The sequence below is a fragment of the Haplochromis burtoni genome, unplaced genomic scaffold (genome assembly GCF_018398535.1).
Source record: "Haplochromis burtoni strain Fernald_Lab_line unplaced genomic scaffold, NCSU_Asbu1 Contig_942, whole genome shotgun sequence".
In the NCBI taxonomy this organism is placed as follows: Eukaryota; Metazoa; Chordata; class Actinopteri; order Cichliformes; family Cichlidae; genus Haplochromis; species Haplochromis burtoni.
This window is the reverse complement of record NW_024583303.1, coordinates 1140-19264: the sequence shown is the minus strand read 5'-3', so window position 1 is coordinate 19264 and position 18125 is coordinate 1140. Positions and strand designations below refer to the sequence as shown.

Here is an 18125-nt window from a genome sequence, read left to right as displayed (position 1 = left end):
AAGCAACTTAAAGAAGTCCAGACGCTTTTCTTTGCAAGCTCCTTTGACTACGATGACCTGGATGACTGAGAACCTTCACAGACATCAGCAAGTTACTTGTCGTTTTGAGCATTTTTATCTTGTAACTCGAAGTATAATTATGTATGCAAACCTCTTAAAAAGTTGAAAATTGTTATTGAACTTAGGTTTAATATCTGAGAGACTCAATAAAAATATTCAGTTTATTAAATTAACTGAATGATTTTTAGATGCTTTCCAAGATCTGCACCTGTTGTGGAAGCGAGACTAAGCCTGCCTCCTTTGTGGATAGAAAGTCATAAATGAGGTCATCTATTTTTATCTTTATTTATGGTTATGTATTTTTATATTTACTTAAAGTTACCGATTTTTATGCTTCAAATAATTATTTGAAGCATAAAAAATAGACATGGGTTTTTTTTCTTAAACTTTGTATAGCTAAACATTTCTTAAACTCAAACAGCTCATTCTCTGCTACATTTTTAGTCTGTGGCTTTACTTGAGTAGCTTCACATGATTTAGTTTGGCTCTTCATACAACTGCTGTCTGAAACACTCCAATTTAGTTCCCTTTTTTTTAAATCCCTGCACTAAAAGCTCACTTTCATCTCATTGACCAGCATCTGGAAGCTTGCCGAGGGGCAGCATCCAGCACTTGTAAATTGCTAAACTACTTTCTGGATGTGCAGATAAAACATCAGCTATAGACTCAGAAAGACTCACATTTTTGCATTTATATCAAAGTATTTAAAATTTTGACCATTAAAATTTTGACCATCCATCATTTTAATATTTAACATACTGAATTCCAGAAAAAAAATGTGTATATTATGCAAGAAAAATATGTCCTTCACTCATCAGACTCTTTAATGATGACAGATGCTGGCCTAACCTTGACTTTCCTTCAAGCTCAACTTAACACCAGCAACAAGAAACCTTAAAACATCAAATCTACGTGTGCACAGTGTCATTATAATTGTTTTCCAAGAATAAAAGGACTAGACTTGAAGCAGGGTGTATTAGTATGCAGTGTTGTGATTCTTGCTTTAAATGGAGGGGATCACTGAAGCGATTTTAGAATAAGACCCTGGTCTGTTTGTGGTTCTGTTGCTCTGATTGCTTTAAAGAGAGGCAATTACTCACCTGGCAACACCAGCACACAAAACTGATTCTACTATTTGTCTGAGCGAGTCTGTGAATGTGTGTTCCTGCATCCAGGCTCATTTTCCCAAACATTTCACCAGCGGGATAGAGTTTCTCACAAAGACTCCCACCTCTCTTGTCTCAGCTCCAGTTTTGTTTTTTTGTTTTTTTTAAAGAGGTTCGTCCACAAACTCGATGATTAACTTGTCAAGACTGAAGCACGCACTGAGTAGCTTCAGCTTTGCTTTACTCGTATTTGTTTGAAGGTGTGTCTTTCTAACATAGATGTGCGTTTGTATTACTTTAATATTCGTTTAGTGATGAATTTGTCCCATTGTTGTAGGGATGGTGTCCATCTGTTGGTCACTGAAATCTCTTAACAAATCACTGTAAGTGTTCACAGGAGGAGCAGAAGACACAAATGCAGTAAACCCCTAAATCCAAAGCGCTCACAAGGAAACACTTCCTACAAGAGGCTGGCAAAGGGCAAAAATCCAAAAACAGGGAAAGGTCATACATGAGGAAAAAATTAAACAAAAAGAAGAAAGCGTCTGGAAAGTAAGGAGACAATGTACCAAGTGAGAAGTGGAAAGCTAGTAGTGTATGTAGTTGATTGGCTAACTGAACACAGGCGATGCTCTCTGTGGAACCCGAGATAAACTTTTCTCAACAGTAGGGTGAGCGTTCTAAGCGATGGCCAATGACAGTGCAGGAGACCACTGATCGAGACCCAATCTGTTATTAAATACATTAGAGCTTTAAAGCTGTATTTTTTCTGCTGACCACTAGGGGCAGTTGCAGAAAGAAGTCTGATTGATAGAAGTCTGTGGAGGAGCAGGCCTTCAGCTTCTTTGCTTTGGCGCCTCAGTAAACACTTTCTTAGGGAGTTTACGGTCTCAGTCACTAATTTGTAGTGTTGTTGAATCTAACATGGGGTTTACTTTGGAAATGATGGTCACTATTAGGGTCAAAAGGCACAATAAAGCATAATCATTATAGCTCCTGACTGCTACGAGGAGGTGCAAAAGGGTGGATGCTGTGTTTGGAGTGGCTTGTGGAGGTAGGACCTCATCAGCCCTCACAGAAGTTTATTTCTACACATTTGAAATTAGAAGAAATGTTACTGTCATAACACCTTCTATATAAAAACATGATGAAAATTGTCAGGAAAAAATCCCTTACCCCCAAAACGCCCCCCCAAAAAATTGAAATCCAAAGGTTGTAAGAAACTGAGGATTTTTCTCATAATTGTCATGTCCTATTAAATGAGACTTTAATGCAGTGATTCAAACCATAAACTCTTCAAATAAATGACAGTCTGGAGTACTCTAATTTATCCACAGACCTCTGTACACGTTTTGTAACCTAAAGAGTCTCCCCCTGTAAAAGCAGGTAAATTCAGAAAATCCAGTCATATTTTATATATTTATGGCAGAATAAATGAGCCTTAAGTAGTAATGAACTACCAAAGGTAAACTCACTGAAAAAAGCTGTCACCCAGTGTGCTGCTTAACACTGATATGATGTGTTTTTATTTATTTTTCATAAATAAACATAACCATGAGAAGGGAAGCCTGACTGTTTGCCAAGGGAGGGGCTGTTTGAGCTTATCTGAGCTGCACACACGCGCGCACCAGAGACAGCGCTTTTCCTTTCACCTGAGTAAACACGCATGCGCAGCGTTCGGGATCCCTACCTCCCTTTTCCTCTCTCCCTGCCTCTGTCAGTCCAGAACTTGGCTGCAAGCAGCACGATTCTTGTGGATGCGACCGGGATCAGTTGACATCGCTTCGCTGTATATTTGGACATTTTTTAAACGGGACTTTTGCATAGGAGCCGCAGCGCCGCTGAGTACGCGCAGTGGGGTGAGTTATATTAACAGAAAACTAACCGCTGGTTTATAACTAACTAAATTGATTTTAGTTTGCCAGAAATGTAACTTCAGAGCTGAATATAAGTTATCTGACAGACTAACGAGCTGTTTAATAGGGGGGCGCTTTGCGCTAACCAGACTACATGCAAATTTCTGTAAATTCTTGGATCAACACAAACAGCCAGCGGCGTAATATTCCTATAATGATTAATTAAGTGGTGTTCAAACTTGACAGTGTTCCGGCATGGTTCATGTGATACTCACACTCACATTAATGTTTTAATCTGATATATTCACACCTTCACACCAATCATTTGGAGCAGGTGTAAAACTGTGTGAATAGCAGCTTTCCATTAAAATACATGTTACCTCACAGGCAAGTCAAAGTCCCGCACAGTTACGGTGTCCTGTGCCTTCACAGAGACGCCGTAACTGTGCTGCACACACATTGTTCAGTCAGCTGATGAAATGTGGAAAAATGCAGACCTGTTATTGAAACGGAACTTTCCCCCCTCAGGCTTTCATCCTGTGTTTTAAATGCAGGGTTCATTAAATGTAATCCTCCCACCTTAGCATTAAACTGGGCTGCTTGTGACCTTAAATTAAAACGACCCCCGGTTTCGAGGTATACCGGTGGCTGGTGAGATTCTTTGGACTGAGCTTTTATTGGGGTTTCCCGGTATTCTGCTGTGCAGTGAGATTTCTGGAATATTCATTATGTTTGTGCTTTTAGTATCCTTGATAAGTTGATTGTTGGTCTACTGCCTTTGCTGTGGTTTTGCTGCAGTATTTAGAGTGTTTTCTGCAGTGTACTTGTGGTGCTTATGTCCCATAATATTTCTATAATGGTAATTTAGTGAGAGTGAGGTTAAAGTGCTGCTGTTTCTTAGGATAAATATGCTCGGATACAAGAACACTTTAGCCCCACTTCAGTACTTCTAGTAGATCCAAAACAGTCATTGTTGCAGTCATAGCTGCTGTGACAGATTGGTGCTTGTTGGTGCTTTTCCATGAGTGCTGTCACACTTTAATACAGTGAAATGCAGTCTGCTGTGGCTCTGGCTGCTTTCATTAATCATTAAACTGTTTTTTGTGTGATTAATTGTCTAGAACATGCCTTCAGATCCTTTTTTGTCCTTCATTCGATGGTTTTCTCTGAGGAAATAGACAAACTCAGCAGCGCATGTTTTAAATATATATCAGAAATGTTCATTTTTATAGCTGCTTCTAAATCATTGCCTATCACATCAATACATCTACCAAGCACTGGTATATAAAGAAAACCTCTTCAATTTATATATTAATACAAAAAATGAAACAGAAAAATCAGTTTTTAAGTCTTTGGTTGATATCTTTACTTTTCTTTAATTATTTTTTTAAACACCTATGTTACTTTTAGTTTATCCATTTTTTATAAGATTTCAGTAAACCAGACTACATTCAGAAATCTGTGAATTTAATCTTTTGTTATATAACAGCTTGTGCCACCTGATTTTTGTCCTTGCTTTACACTAAACTGAGTCTTCTAATAATATTCAAAATAGAAGGTTTATTTTTATTTTGTAAGATTGTCTTTTGGTATTTATTGTGGTCTGAATTAAATGGTACCACTTCTAATAAACGAGCTTCGTCTTTTTAGGAGATATGTTTCAATATGCTTCCGTTTAATTTGCTGCTTAGCGGTGCACACAGAATACAGCTTTGATTTATTTTGGATTCAGCACTCATGGTCAGATCTGCACCCTTGAAACCACCAAGCAGTTTTAAAATGTGTCAGAAAGTTTCTTTGAATTTCTAAGAACCTGTCCAACCTCTGTGTGATTACTGTACACACATCATTAATGTGAAGGTGCAGGGCTGTGAAAAAGGATTTGTTAGCTTCTCATTTCTTGGCTTTTAATATTAAACAAAAATGAGTAGTAAATACAAATGACAATTTCCTTTATTGGGGGAAAAATGATCCAAACCTACCTGATGGTAGCTGATGATCTAAAATATTTAAGTAAAAAAATATGCACAAAAATAACAAATCAATAGATTTAATTCACAGCACTGTGCATTACATCCTGTCTTGTCCTTTTATCTGGATAATTTGTGTGCAGCAGACAAACAGCTGGTTCTCTGACCGAGCCTCCCCGCAGACTGTGGCCAGGCCTCGTTGCTCTCTCTGCGGGTTATGCGTTCCGCCTGACCCCCTGACCTGCCAGGAGCTCCGGTGACGACACCACCGGGTGACATTTAACAAACGGGTTTCTGTTTGTCACCGTATGTCCCCGTCGCCGTGGTAACCCCAGAGACGAGGGATGCTCAGCCAGCTCTTTGCTTTGCTTGACCCTCCCCGACTGTAAAACACAGCGGTAAAGCTCTTCCTCAGATAAAGAAAGCAACCATCAGCCCATCAGCAGAGCCGTGAAAGAGATTCTCTTTTGTTAAAGCATTTTTTTCTATTGCTTTGTTTTTGTTTTTGGCACAACGGAGCTCAAACCCACAGCCAGAAGTGGAGCGTTTTTCATGCTAATGCTCTTTAAAAGCAGCTCGGATTCCTTTGCGAGACTGATCAGTGTGGGGGGTCCTTCTTCACCACCCCTCACAGACATACAGACAAACACATGTGTTTACTGTTGTTTCCCGGCTCAATGAGACAGAGGCCTTCTGCTCATCAGCAGGTTTTACTGGGGTTTCCACGGTGACTAAGAGCGAGTCTTTGTGGTGGGTCTGCTGTGCGCTCTGAAATCATTTGTCCTGTTTTATAGTAACTGATCACTTCTCCTGTTGTAATGCCATTAGTTTGTTAATTGGATGTTGGACAAGTAAGGGGGATCATTTCTAAAACTGTGTTGGTGGTTTCTGTGTTACATGTACTGGTAATTCATTTGCAGATTCTTGAATGGTTTACATATTTATGGATGCTTTTTCAGTTAAACTTTTGGTTATTTATTGGATGCTAGCAGCGATGTGTCTGTGATGTTTGAGGACTTTATTTCTAAAGAGAGAGTAGCATTGTGTTTGCAGGGCGACGATGGCGGGAACGCAACATATAAGGAAACCAAGGGAATTTATATTTATAATTTCCTATCATATAAGTGTATATATACACACACAACAATAGAGATATAGGGAGAGTGTCCAAGTATTTAAAAGTGGTTTCAGTGAAAAATGATGGCTCAGTTTTACCAGTACATTCTTGGACAGTTTGTTCTTCTACTTCTGAAACACTTCCTCAACACTTTTGGACTCGGTGGTTTCGGGAGGGCTTCAAATTCTCTTCTTCCACCCTGAACCTCATATATTTAGTGTGACAGCGCAGTCCGCCGACCTGCTGCTGTAATCCTCAAACTGAGGCGTTAGATCTGTCAGTGCTGGAGAAAGTGTGGGAGCTAATCTGTCAGACTGCTGAGCAACAACCAGCCATCCTGTAAACCTACAGAAATCACAGGAGGGAGGACAAATACGTATGTATTTAAAGCCTGCTGTGACTCACATGTTGCAGTCTGGAGCAGTTTCCCCTCCATCTTCTGTTTAATTTAGCCCTCAGAGCTGTGGCAACAGCTTCACAATGATGCTGTCAGCTTGCTCATCACACTGTACCAGCAGCCTGTAATTATCTCAATATGTTTTTCTTTTTTTATCTCTGCGATTGTCATTACATCGCCTGTTTCAGTCCACAGGCACGCAGAGCCGAGAGGAATTTGGCTTTCTTTAATAATCAGAAACAACTCTGTGCCTACAAATTAAACCTATTTATATTGCGTTTTTTAGCAAGTCAATTTCTTCGATTTGCACATTAACGGTGTGTTTAAAAAATAATAATTGCAGAGGCATCAATAAAAGTTTCTCTGAGGAAGAATTTAGTTAATCAGTATAAATCTGAAATGGCGAACAGCAGCTGGAGTACAAAGACAAATAAAGACAGCCTATTATATAGGCTAACTTTTTATAGATGTTATAATTAGAAAGGCTATAATTGTGAAAGCTGCTTTTTAATTATTTGTCAGTAAAATCAGGAGTTTTGTAGGTAAACAAAACTGTAACATTATGCATTTAAATCACCTGAAAATGACGCAACAGCAGAGATGATCAAACATCTAGTGATTTAAAAAAAAAAAATTAACATCAATTACTAATAAAATAAAAAAAATAAACACATACATAAGCTGTCAGTTTGTGCACAAATAACAAATAATGCAATAATCTAATTAAAAATATCAATAAAATCAAGTTAAATCAGACGATCTTGCTGGATTCAGAATTAGCACCAAGCAAACGTGGTTAGCATAACATAAACGGGCAGGTGTAAAGTAAATTGCATTATTGAACAATTGCACGAAGGTGAAAATGTGGGGAAAAGTCATCTGTGATGGTGCTATGATCCACTCTTCCAGCAAAACATGGAGTGAAACCAGAAGAGATGGCCTGTATAAATGCATCACCTGCAGAAACTCAGGCAGACGTGCAGATTTTCATGTGCAGACATTCGGCTTTATTGGAAACTCTCTGAGCTCAGCCTCGGTGTCAAACCACCGGGGGATTAGAGCGCCTTATTTGTCGCGGTTCCTTCAGCAAACCAGCACTTATTTTGTCCATTCTCACAAACACTTCACATTAAGATGTCAGTGAGATATTTTTTTCCGCAGAATAGCTGAAAAAACAAAAATCTTTTGCGTTTTGGAACAAAATAACCCTCAACATGACAACGCTGACGGCACTGAGCTGAAGGAAAGTCTCGGCCCTGATATTAAAGTCTCGCCTGCCTTTTTTCTGAGATCTGTGTCAGACTGGAACTACATCCCTGCACATTTACTGGCCTTAAACTCTTATCCAGTTTGACAGAGTTGGAAATGTTCTGTCCTTCATCAGTCGCGCACATTCGCCATGTTTAAGGTTATTAATTTGTTTGTTTGTGTCCATCGATCCAGATCGACTTCCTCCCCCTATAATCACACAGGACACTTAGTTGGTTTGCTTCTCTGCTGTTTATTAGAACAACTAGAGGATGTTTTCACTACTTCACCCTGAAACAAAAGGGCCTAGCATGACTGTGTTAAGCTAACACCGTTACAGCAACAGTGCTAACCACTGTTGCCCAAGCTAGTATGACTGGGACAGCACGGTGGAGCAGTGGTTAGCACTGCTTGCTCTGTGGTCAGCACCCCCCAGAAAGAAGGTCCTGGGCTCTTTCTGTGTGGAGTTTACAGGTTGTCACCGTGTTAGCGTGGGTTCTCTCAGAGTACGCCGGCTTCCTCCCACACTCCAAAGACATGTCGTAAGTCAAGTTAGGTTAATTGGCGATTCTAATTTACCCATAGGTGTGAATGTGAGTGTGAATGGTTGTCTGTCTCTCTGTGTTAGCCCTGCAACAGAATAGCCACCTGTCCAGAGGGTACCCTGCCTCTTGCCCTATGGTAGCTGGGATAGGCTCTGATAAAGATAAGCGGGTGAATGCATGGATGGAAAACAAAGGAATTTTCTACAAATGCAATTATATGTATCAACACTGAAACATTCATTAAAGTTAGGCTAACCTTAAAAAAAGTAAACAAGATATCAGTACAACTGTACTTCCAGTTAGTATCTGTGGAAAAGCTAAAATCTAGGATTGGATAAGTGGAAGAGAATGAATGGATGGATTAACATGACTGCTGACTGTATCCAGCGAGCAGTGGTTTTGAGAGCTACCTTTATAAGAGACACACTTAAGGTGTGGAGCTTGTTTCACATGTTCATAAAGTTTACAGTCGCTGCAGTGAGTTAAACAGCTCAGTGTGCAGCGTGTGGCTGTTATCTGAACGCAGCTGCATGAACCTGACAGACAACAAAGTTTAATTTGATATTTTAATCTAAGGATGTTGGAGACAGTGACGCTCTGGCGTCCATCCTGATGATCTCGGTGTCATCATCTGCTGGTTATTAATATCTTGTTAAATGGCATGAGTCACTGTGAATTAGTCACCACCAGCACTGTGTGTGTGTGTGTGTGTGTGTGTGTGTCTGAGCATTTTAGTTCATGTTATTTGTTCAGTTAAATGTTTGCATGCTCTCTTTCTTTTGTTCATCTGTTCTGTGACAGAGGGGAGGTCAGATGAATTTGTGTAAATATTTGTCACTCCATTATTTTGCAGACAGGTTTGTGGGAACTTTTGTGTGTCTTTGTGTATCCGTGTTTTACCGTAGACTTGCACTGCCGTTTAGGCCTCCCAGCTTGGCTGCATGTCTTTTCCAATGTAAATCAGTGACTCTCATTCAGAAGTCATGGTGGGAACTGTTATGATGAGGAGTTATTACAGAAGTCATTTAGTGTTTTATTACCTCACTTCAAGTATAAACTGCAGTCTCTTAATATTCTCAAAGATGCCCCATGCGTAGGCACAGCGGCAGGCCAACAGCTGTCAGCAAATCCACTTTCAGATCCCAGACTTTAAAACGAGAAGAACAAGTTGAGGTGCCTTTAATGTCGGCTCCAACACCACTGCACTCAACAAGTGTTTAGTGGTCTAAGTGGATCCTCAAATCCTTAAATGTTCTAAAACCCCCCAAATTATGAATGAGGTCTGGTGTTGTTTAATCAAAGTCTGTTGGATCACAGAAAGGGACAGCAGGGATACCTCAGCATATCATAGAGCATAACAATGAAACTCCCAGCCAATGAAGGAGGCCGGGAGTTTGCTCCCAGAGAGATTTCTGCGTCTCCTTTGTTTGACTGTGACACTGAGCAGCCTTTAAAGTTTCACTGCTCTCATGCAGCTGCCACGCCAGAATTAAACAGCAGCTCTGAGAGTGGAAGAACAAACACAAACTCACGAGCTTAAAGACGTACTACAACATATACAATATACTTGATCTGTAGTTCTTTGTGGATCTTTCACCTCCCCTCTGATGATTTCTTTGACTGGAGTAGGCGGGGCTCCTCAGTCCATTTAGACCAGAAGAAGAAATAATGCATCACATGAAAGGCAGGCCCGTCTTTTGTGAGCACGCTCAGAGCCTGGTGCAGGAAGCCTGGGGTAGCGAGAAGCTCTGTTGTGGTGCTCAGCTGTGCCCGGCCGTGTCGAGCTTTATAGTACACACAAGATTGCAAACACAGTAGTCTATGTTTGCCTCACGGGCACTAACATGACCACACTAGACTCTTTTAAATACAGACGCAAGTACTCTTAAATTGTACTTGAATCTAAAATTGTCAAAATTGTGAATGAAGTCTGGTGCAGTTTCATGGACACTCCGAGTTGAGACAAAGTCCAGCTGGAAGACTTGCTGCTTAAATGATGAGTTTAAGTTTCCAGTGTGTGACCAGTGAGGTTAATTGTTACCCACATCCAGACCGCCCCGTTCCACCAGCTCTCTGCTTATTATTCACTCACACGTCGTCTCTGTACTCTGATGTGACCAAAGCAGCGAGTTACTCGTCGGGAAATCATTAGATGAAGAAAAAAAAGGAGGAGGAGAGATTTTTCATGGTGGATCAGAGTCTCTGTCAGTTACTCATTCACACTTTGTCTGAGCCGAGCTCTCTCTCTCTGCTTCGGTATTGAGGTCAAGCCGACTCTACTGGAATCTGGAGCAAATGCTAGAGCTGGATGTATGGAAAGATCATAAGTGGGTCAGCCGAGAAAGACAAACTAAGAAGGAGCGTGCAGCCACTAGAAGGGTTTTCTGAATGAGTGCGCTTCACTCACGCAGTGGATCTCCCAGCTTTCGATAGCACCTGGGGCCATTGGTGCGGATTTAAAGTAAGGCTTTTTATAGCCATTATTAAATAACCATTACACAGGCTGACTCAGGTTCATGTTCCCCAGAGGATGAGCCCCATACTGACCTTTCTCCAGTGCCACGATGGGGTTCACACTTGTGATTTTTATTCAAATAAATTTGTATATAACACATTTAGACACTAAATGTAAATCGGGGGATGCTTTCATCACTCAGATCACCTCCTGCACAACTTTTTAATCTTCTTGTTTATTTATTTTTTTTGTTCCTGGATTTATTTTTGGCTCGTTTTTTGTGTTCTTTTAAATTTACATTTTTCAGTTTCTGTTTCATTTTGTGAGTGATTTGTTTCTCTCTTTGCATTTTATATTTATGACTCTTTTATTGTTGTTATTAATATTTTGTTTTACTTTTTGGGGGATTTATTTGATTACTTTGTTGCTGTTTTTGTTTATTTTCAGTTATATTGTCACCTTGATTTTATGTCTCTTTTGTTTATTTGTTTTTGAAAATATATCTGTGGATAATTTGTGTCTCTTTGTGGCTGTTTTGTCTTTTTTGTTTCTTAGCAGCCTTTTTCCATGTCTTTGTCTCTGTACATTTAGTTTTTCTTTTTGTAGCTGTTTGAGAATTGTTGTTGCTGTTTTTCTGCATGTTTTACTATCACAGTCACCTATTGGTACCTGCCATGGTGACCTATGTTTGTTTATTTGTGACATTTTACTTTTTATGGGTGATTTTGTGTCTCTTTGTGGTTGTTTTGATCAGCTGTATGTCTTTTTTCTTTATGTGCACTTTTTTGTTTTAATTGTTTTCATTTTTTTTAAATCGGCTTGTGGCTGTTTTTTATCCATTTGTCTGAATCTTCTTCTTTTTGTGCATTGCTGTTTTTGTGTCTGTCTTTGAGGTATTATGCTATTTGTTGGGCTATGCTAACGCTTTGTGGTCTTTAAGTCACTTTGTTTCTGTGATTTTTATTTTTTTGTGAATATTTTCTGCTACCTTTTGGGTAGTTTGTGTTCATTTATTGCTTTTTGTGTCTATTTGTTAATGTTTTCTGTGTCATTGTTAAACATTTTGGATTTTTTGGTCATTTTGTATCTGTTTGTAGCTTTTTTGTGGACTGTTGTAGTTCTTTGCATGTGGCTATATTTCCTGTTTGTAGTTTCCTGTTCTTGTTACCGTAGTTGGTCTTTATGGCTTTTTAATGCCACGTTAAAGTCATATTTTAGTTTCGTTGTCATCCATTTACATTTTGCGTTTTTTCCGCACTTTCTTTATCTCTGGAGCTGTTCTGCTCTTATTTTTGTTGATTTGTGTGAGTGTGGCCATTCTTGTTTGTACTTTTGTGGCTCCTCCTCTACCGCACAACCCCATTGTCCAATTAGAAACCTTCATGAGAACCAGGTCAACAGTTTGGTATTTTTGCATTTTGAGTTATGTGATTGGACCTCATCATCACTCACATTTTAAATCAACTGCCTGAAACTGTTTAAAGAGAGAAAGTTGTCAAAATGTTTTGTTTGTGGTCCTTTGAGGATGAAGAGATGCGAGAGAAAAAAACAGATCTCAGGGTGTTCAGGAGAAAAGGATAATGTATGTGTAGTTTTAACACACGTGCACATCGTGACCTAAATGTGTTCTCTGCCAAGTATACAAACTGTCATTGTTTGTGTTACCATGACAATCAGCAATACTATGACTAGTTGCACAGCCGTGCATGCCGACCCAAACCCTCATGCTTCTGCAACTGAAAAACACTAACGACACCAAATAAGTAAAGCAAAGCCAGCACATCACGTTTTTACTGGAAAGTTTGCTGCTCACAGCAACATTAGTTTCTTAATAATTTTTGTTCATTTATTTGATTTTATTACATTTATAAAATGTTATTAGATTTAATTTATTAAAATTAATAAATATATTTTCATTTGTTAAATTTTTAATAAAATAATAATCGAAATATAAATGTTTTTAAAATACAAGATATGCTCTAAGAAAACAAATAAAACAAACAAACAACTAACTTAATATCCCGAGAGATTAAAGAAAATATTTTTCTCATTTTTGACTAATTGTAAACATTTACACACAATCAACATAAATGAAATTTGGCTGAAAAACAATGTTGTGAGATTAACTTACGTAACACACTCATCTCTAATTCAACAGCAGGAAGTGTGTATCTCTGTCGACATGTATCCAGAACTTCACACTGGGGAATCTTGTATGTATTAAATAATTCATTCGTGGGCTTCCTGCCGGTGGCTGTCAAAAACGCCAAAGGAGTTGTTATTAGAAAAACTGCAATTAGCAATGCTCTTCATCATGGTGAGTAAGAGTTACATTAACCATGAAGTTTTCTGCTCAGTCCGGAGAGGAATAAACATCTAAACCAGAATTCACCGTAGTTTATTCAATAACTGTTATTTCACTCAAAACCACAAATGTCAATAGAGGATTAAAAAAGAAAAAGTGGGCTCGATCCTTAGTGTCTAAATGAATGCTAAACCTAGGCTTTGCATCAATCCTTGTACAGTAATAGAACAACAAAGGTCCAGTGCCATGATGATAATCAGGTGAACAAAACAGTTAGTGGGATTCCTGCTTTGGAGAGAGGTCCACTCAGTAATTGTGATATTTTACTCAAAATCAAAAATTTCAATCTTATTTTATTGCTAGGAAAGTTAGACAATCATCGAAACCTTAGGATTCATCCTCCTTAGAGGAACTCGATTTTACAGCAATCAGTTTCCAGTAACATATCCTGAGATACTTTGATGGTTTTGATTGATCCCACGATGATGGTAGACATGTTGAGGACCGAAGTTTAATAGTTAAGCAGCACATGGCAACACTATGGTGGTGCTACAGAAAAATAAAGAGAATTAATAAAATCAGTAGGATTGATATGCTGGAGAATGTGAATGTCTCATCCATATTCAGTGCAATCCATTTAACAGTTGTAGAGATATTCCACTCAAAACCACAAATGTTAAACCAGGGGGGAGATACTGCTGGAGGAAGGATTCACCCTCTGGGGAACATGAACGTCTAAGCCAGATTGTACAGCAATCCATCTACAGCATTAGCTGAAACAACAATAATCCTGTTCATGGTGGTCCTAGGAATAAAAGGCAGTGGGAGGGAAAAAAAGTCAAGAAGATTCATCCTCTGAGGAGCGTGTATATCTAAAGCGCATTCAATTAAATTTTATTTATATAGCATCAAACCTTAGTTATGTCACTCAAACCCCAAAAGCCAGCAGGATTCATCCTCTGGGGGACTTCAATGTCTGAACCAGACTCTTTATTTATTAGATGGGTTACAATATATTCAATTTCTAAGCATACCTTTGTACAGCAGATACTTTGACATCCAGGTGAGGCTGGTGATGTTTGAAGAGGGAATGAAATGTGTGTTAACCCTCTCAAGGCAGACCTGATTACCCCACATATATATTTTATGAGTTTTTTTTACTCAGAAGTACCACTGCAGGACTTGGTTGTTAGCAACTAAAAGTTTAATTTGAGCCTGAGAGGGTTAAGAAGAGAAGGAGGTCGGAGAACTGCTGGAGGTGTTTAATTGTTTGAAAAACAAACACAACAGGTTTCAATGGAGGAAAAAGGCTTGCACAAAAACGGTAGAAACACATACACGACTCAAAAGCAAATGTTTAACTTTATAAATGTTTAATTGCTTTTCATGTAATTACACTCACACACCCACAGTATGAATAATACAGATGAATGTCAGCACGAGACCAACATGCTTACGTGCCAAAGTCATTTTTCTCTCTGCAGCAGCTTTTTACATTTTGCATTCCAGTGAACACGATTTCTCCTATTAGTCCTATCACAGTGACACTGTTTGTTGATTATTGTCATACCAAATATAAAAAAATGCTCTCAGCTTACTTGAGGTTTTCTGTCTTAATTACCCAATACAAAGAAAAAGTAATTTTCTTATAGTCGACATGCGTCCTAAAATTCCAGATATTTTCTTCAACAGTTGGTGGAGAGTTAAAAAACCTTATATTGGACTTGGAGTTGATTGTGTAATGCACGTAATGTGTGTAATGTTTATCTGTGTGTATCTTTTTGCTTAGCTCTTTGGCTATGTAAAGAGAAAGATTATAGAAATTATAGAGATTATAGAAATTCAGCTACAGGCAGACCTTGCAAATATAAAATAACAGGCATAGCTCTATCACATTGGCACTACGTGGAGGTCAAACACTGGTTTATTTGAAAAGTTATCATGAACAGGAAAGAGAACATCAGCTGAGATTATTGTAAAAAGGAAGAAGTGCAAAAAAACTGTCAAAGATCAAAAAACGGTAGCTTCAGAAACACAGACGCAGAGAACAGCTAGTGTCTCCTTGAATGGTAGCGAGTGGTTGTCAGAGCTTGCTGGTTGTCACTTGTTTCATTCAGTCGTAAAGCACCAAAAACATACCTGTCATTGCTTTAGTCAAAAGCCAATACAAGTTGCTAACTTGTCTGCAAATGCTTGCCAACCTCTACTTTGAAAACCACTGTTTCTGTTTTATTTATTTTTTTGCTGTTTGGTGAATAGTTGGTGAGTAATTCCAGACAAGTCATCGTCTTCCAGTGCATAAATGCCACTGCAGCAGTCCTCTGAGAGTCGAGTCAAAAGCACCTTTCAGCAACCATTAGCCAAACAGCTGGGGAATACATATTTTTGCAGAGGGTTTTTGGCCGGTCTCTTTACTTTGTTCTTTTGCAATAACTTGATAAGTTATTGAAGTTTTTCCCATAGAATAAATATAATCATTTGATATCCCCACCTGGCTTTGGACTCTCAATTTTGAAGTCTCACCAGTTGTTAGCACGTCGGCTGCTACCATGAGATTTAGTTGGAGCCAGAAGTGGACATGTCTATTGGTACTGTAAGGTTGAAAATGTAATGTGGGAGTTTGTGTGGCTTGACTCCCTCTTGGAACCAGCCTCAAATGGCCGTTGGTGGATGGGCAATGAACTGCATTTCTCTAACAAACCTGGAACTGTAACTGCTGCGTCTGTAAAATGTGTTTTCTACTGTAAACTCAAAATTTGTTTCTGGTTCTCCCTATGGGTCACAAAGATTTAGTATATTTGGATTTAATAACAAGCTTAGCTAATTCTCTCACTTAAAGCTAACATTAATTTTCTCCTTTCTTTTGCTTACCAGCATCTTTAGATCTCGTAACCTGACCTTGGTGTCATCCGATGTTTCAAATGCGATGACCCATCTTCATCCTCGTAACTATACCCTTCACAATGGTCAGTTAATCGGCCCACTGATCTTACAGTCTGCCTCCAAACCCACCATCTCCCCTGTCCTCGACTGCCCCATCAGCAGCAGGGATGCATGTGATGGGCAGCGTCTCGCAGGCCACTGGGAGCCAAGATTTCTCTGTCCAACAAGAGGATGTAGCTGTTACCGTGACAATGTCTCTCCCTTCTCCTCCTCGTCCTCCATCGAGGTATGCTGACATAGAAGATAAGCAGATGAAATCACCTGACATTCCTCCACCACCTCCCCCACCTCCTCCTCCCCTACTGCCTCTGCCACCAGAGCTTGGACACCCTGCTGGTGGGCTGAAGAAGAAAAGGAGGGTGAGGAGTTTTTTCTGGAAAACGATTCCAGAGGAGCAGGTAGAGTTCCTGCTTTACATTTGTCTCAGCACATTGTTTTAACATATATATTTTTAATATATATTACATTGTTTTGCTTACTGGCAAACGTAAATGATGACTAAGCACCTCTCTGAAAACGCTTGAGTCCAAAGAGAAATCGAGCACTTTCATAAAACGGCTATTACATTACTAAAGTCTGTGTCTCAGGTAAAGGGACGGCTCAACCTATGGACTCAAGGCCAAGTGAAACAGAAATACGAGATTGACGCTCAGACTGTCGAAGAGCTGTTCGGTCAACATGACGGTCAATCAAAAACCCTGGCAACGCCCGCCAGGGGAGGGAAAACCAGCAGCTCATTTAGAGAGACCAAACAGGAGGTGTGTTTTTGATGCAGGGCTGCGTGTGCTGCTGTTTGTTGAAGGCATGGGAGATGGAGTGAAGTGTGTGTGACAGTTTCCACCAGGGCTTTGACCTCAGATTGACTCTCTCTCTCTCACCTCAGGTTTCCATCCTAGATGCTAAGCGAGGGATGAACATTGCAATTTTTCTCAAACAGTTCAAGAGGTAAATAAATCTCACTTGATCTTTCGAGCTCGGATCACCACAACACACACACACACACAACACACACCTACACCACACCACACACACCCACCTCGCTCACTACACACCACACGACACACACTCACACACACACACACACACACACACACACACCCACACACACACACACAGTTTAACCAACATGAAAACACAGAGACAAAGACAAAATATGTTTTTATGTATTTGGTTGTTCATTGCTGCCTCTGTTTGATTTCCATGATAAGAAGCATCAGAGCATCGCACTGATAATTTCTGACTGAAAGTTATGTCAAGTGGATTAAATTATGATAGGCAAGCTTTCACTTTAAAGGTCACGGATTTGATTCCCAGAGAAAAGAAGAAAAGGAAAGTCATGAACAGGAATGCTAAATGCAGACAGTGTTGTCATGTCGGTGTTTGTTGAGAATAATGTGGGTATGACACAGCATGACTATGACAAAATGACTGTCAGACGGAGATGGGAATTTTATTAGCTGATGGCGTGTCACAAAGCGATGCTGTATTGTAGTGTGTTTCCTCACCATCATCCTGAAGTGTTGAATAAACAAATGTGGTGATGTGGGCAGGTTATACTTGATTGAATACACTACAGACATGTGACCATATGTCAGATTAGAGGAAAAGACTGACGTATACGGAGATAATACAACAAGGGACGCAAGAGATGAAGCGAGCAAAATGACAACAATCAAATTCAAGTTGACCAAAAAAAGAGATGTAAAATAATAACTTAATGGAATGTGAAGGTTCTCAGTCATCTGCGTCATCGTAGTCTAAGGAGCTTAAAAAAGGACTTGAGCTTAGTTGAAGACCTTTTTTTTTTTTTTTTTTTTTTAAACCTCTCATCCGAGAAGCTTCTATCGTCTGTCCATCTGTATCTAAGGGACAAAGGTCACTCTTTCGAGGATATCAATGTTCGCATTTTGGACAGAGAAGACTGTTTGAAAGAGGAGTAAAATAATTCATCTATGTCCACTGTGAGCAACCATCTTTGAACAGAGGTGGTGGTTTACGACACCAACTGTCTGCCATCTATAATCCAGTTCTGAAATCCCTTCCCAGACGCCTTAACGCCCACTCACATCCTGGGCCATCTGACCTCAGGAAATCACACGATGGGGTGGGGCCAGGTTTCACAA

At 39.5% G+C, this 18125-nt stretch overlaps 1 protein-coding gene across 1 annotated transcript; it reads left to right on the top strand.

Moving 5' to 3' along the window:
• Positions 1–2793: 2793 nt before the first annotated feature.
• LOC102310249 (FH2 domain-containing protein 1) lies at positions 2794–16947 on the top strand (the record flags this gene model as incomplete). Its single annotated transcript, XM_042216165.1, is given in 4 exon segments — positions 2794–3025; positions 15934–16400; positions 16590–16760; positions 16886–16947. Coding segments are annotated over 3 exon segments (524 nt in total), but the record flags the coding sequence as incomplete, so codon positions are not given.
• Positions 16948–18125: the final 1178 nt, after the last annotated feature.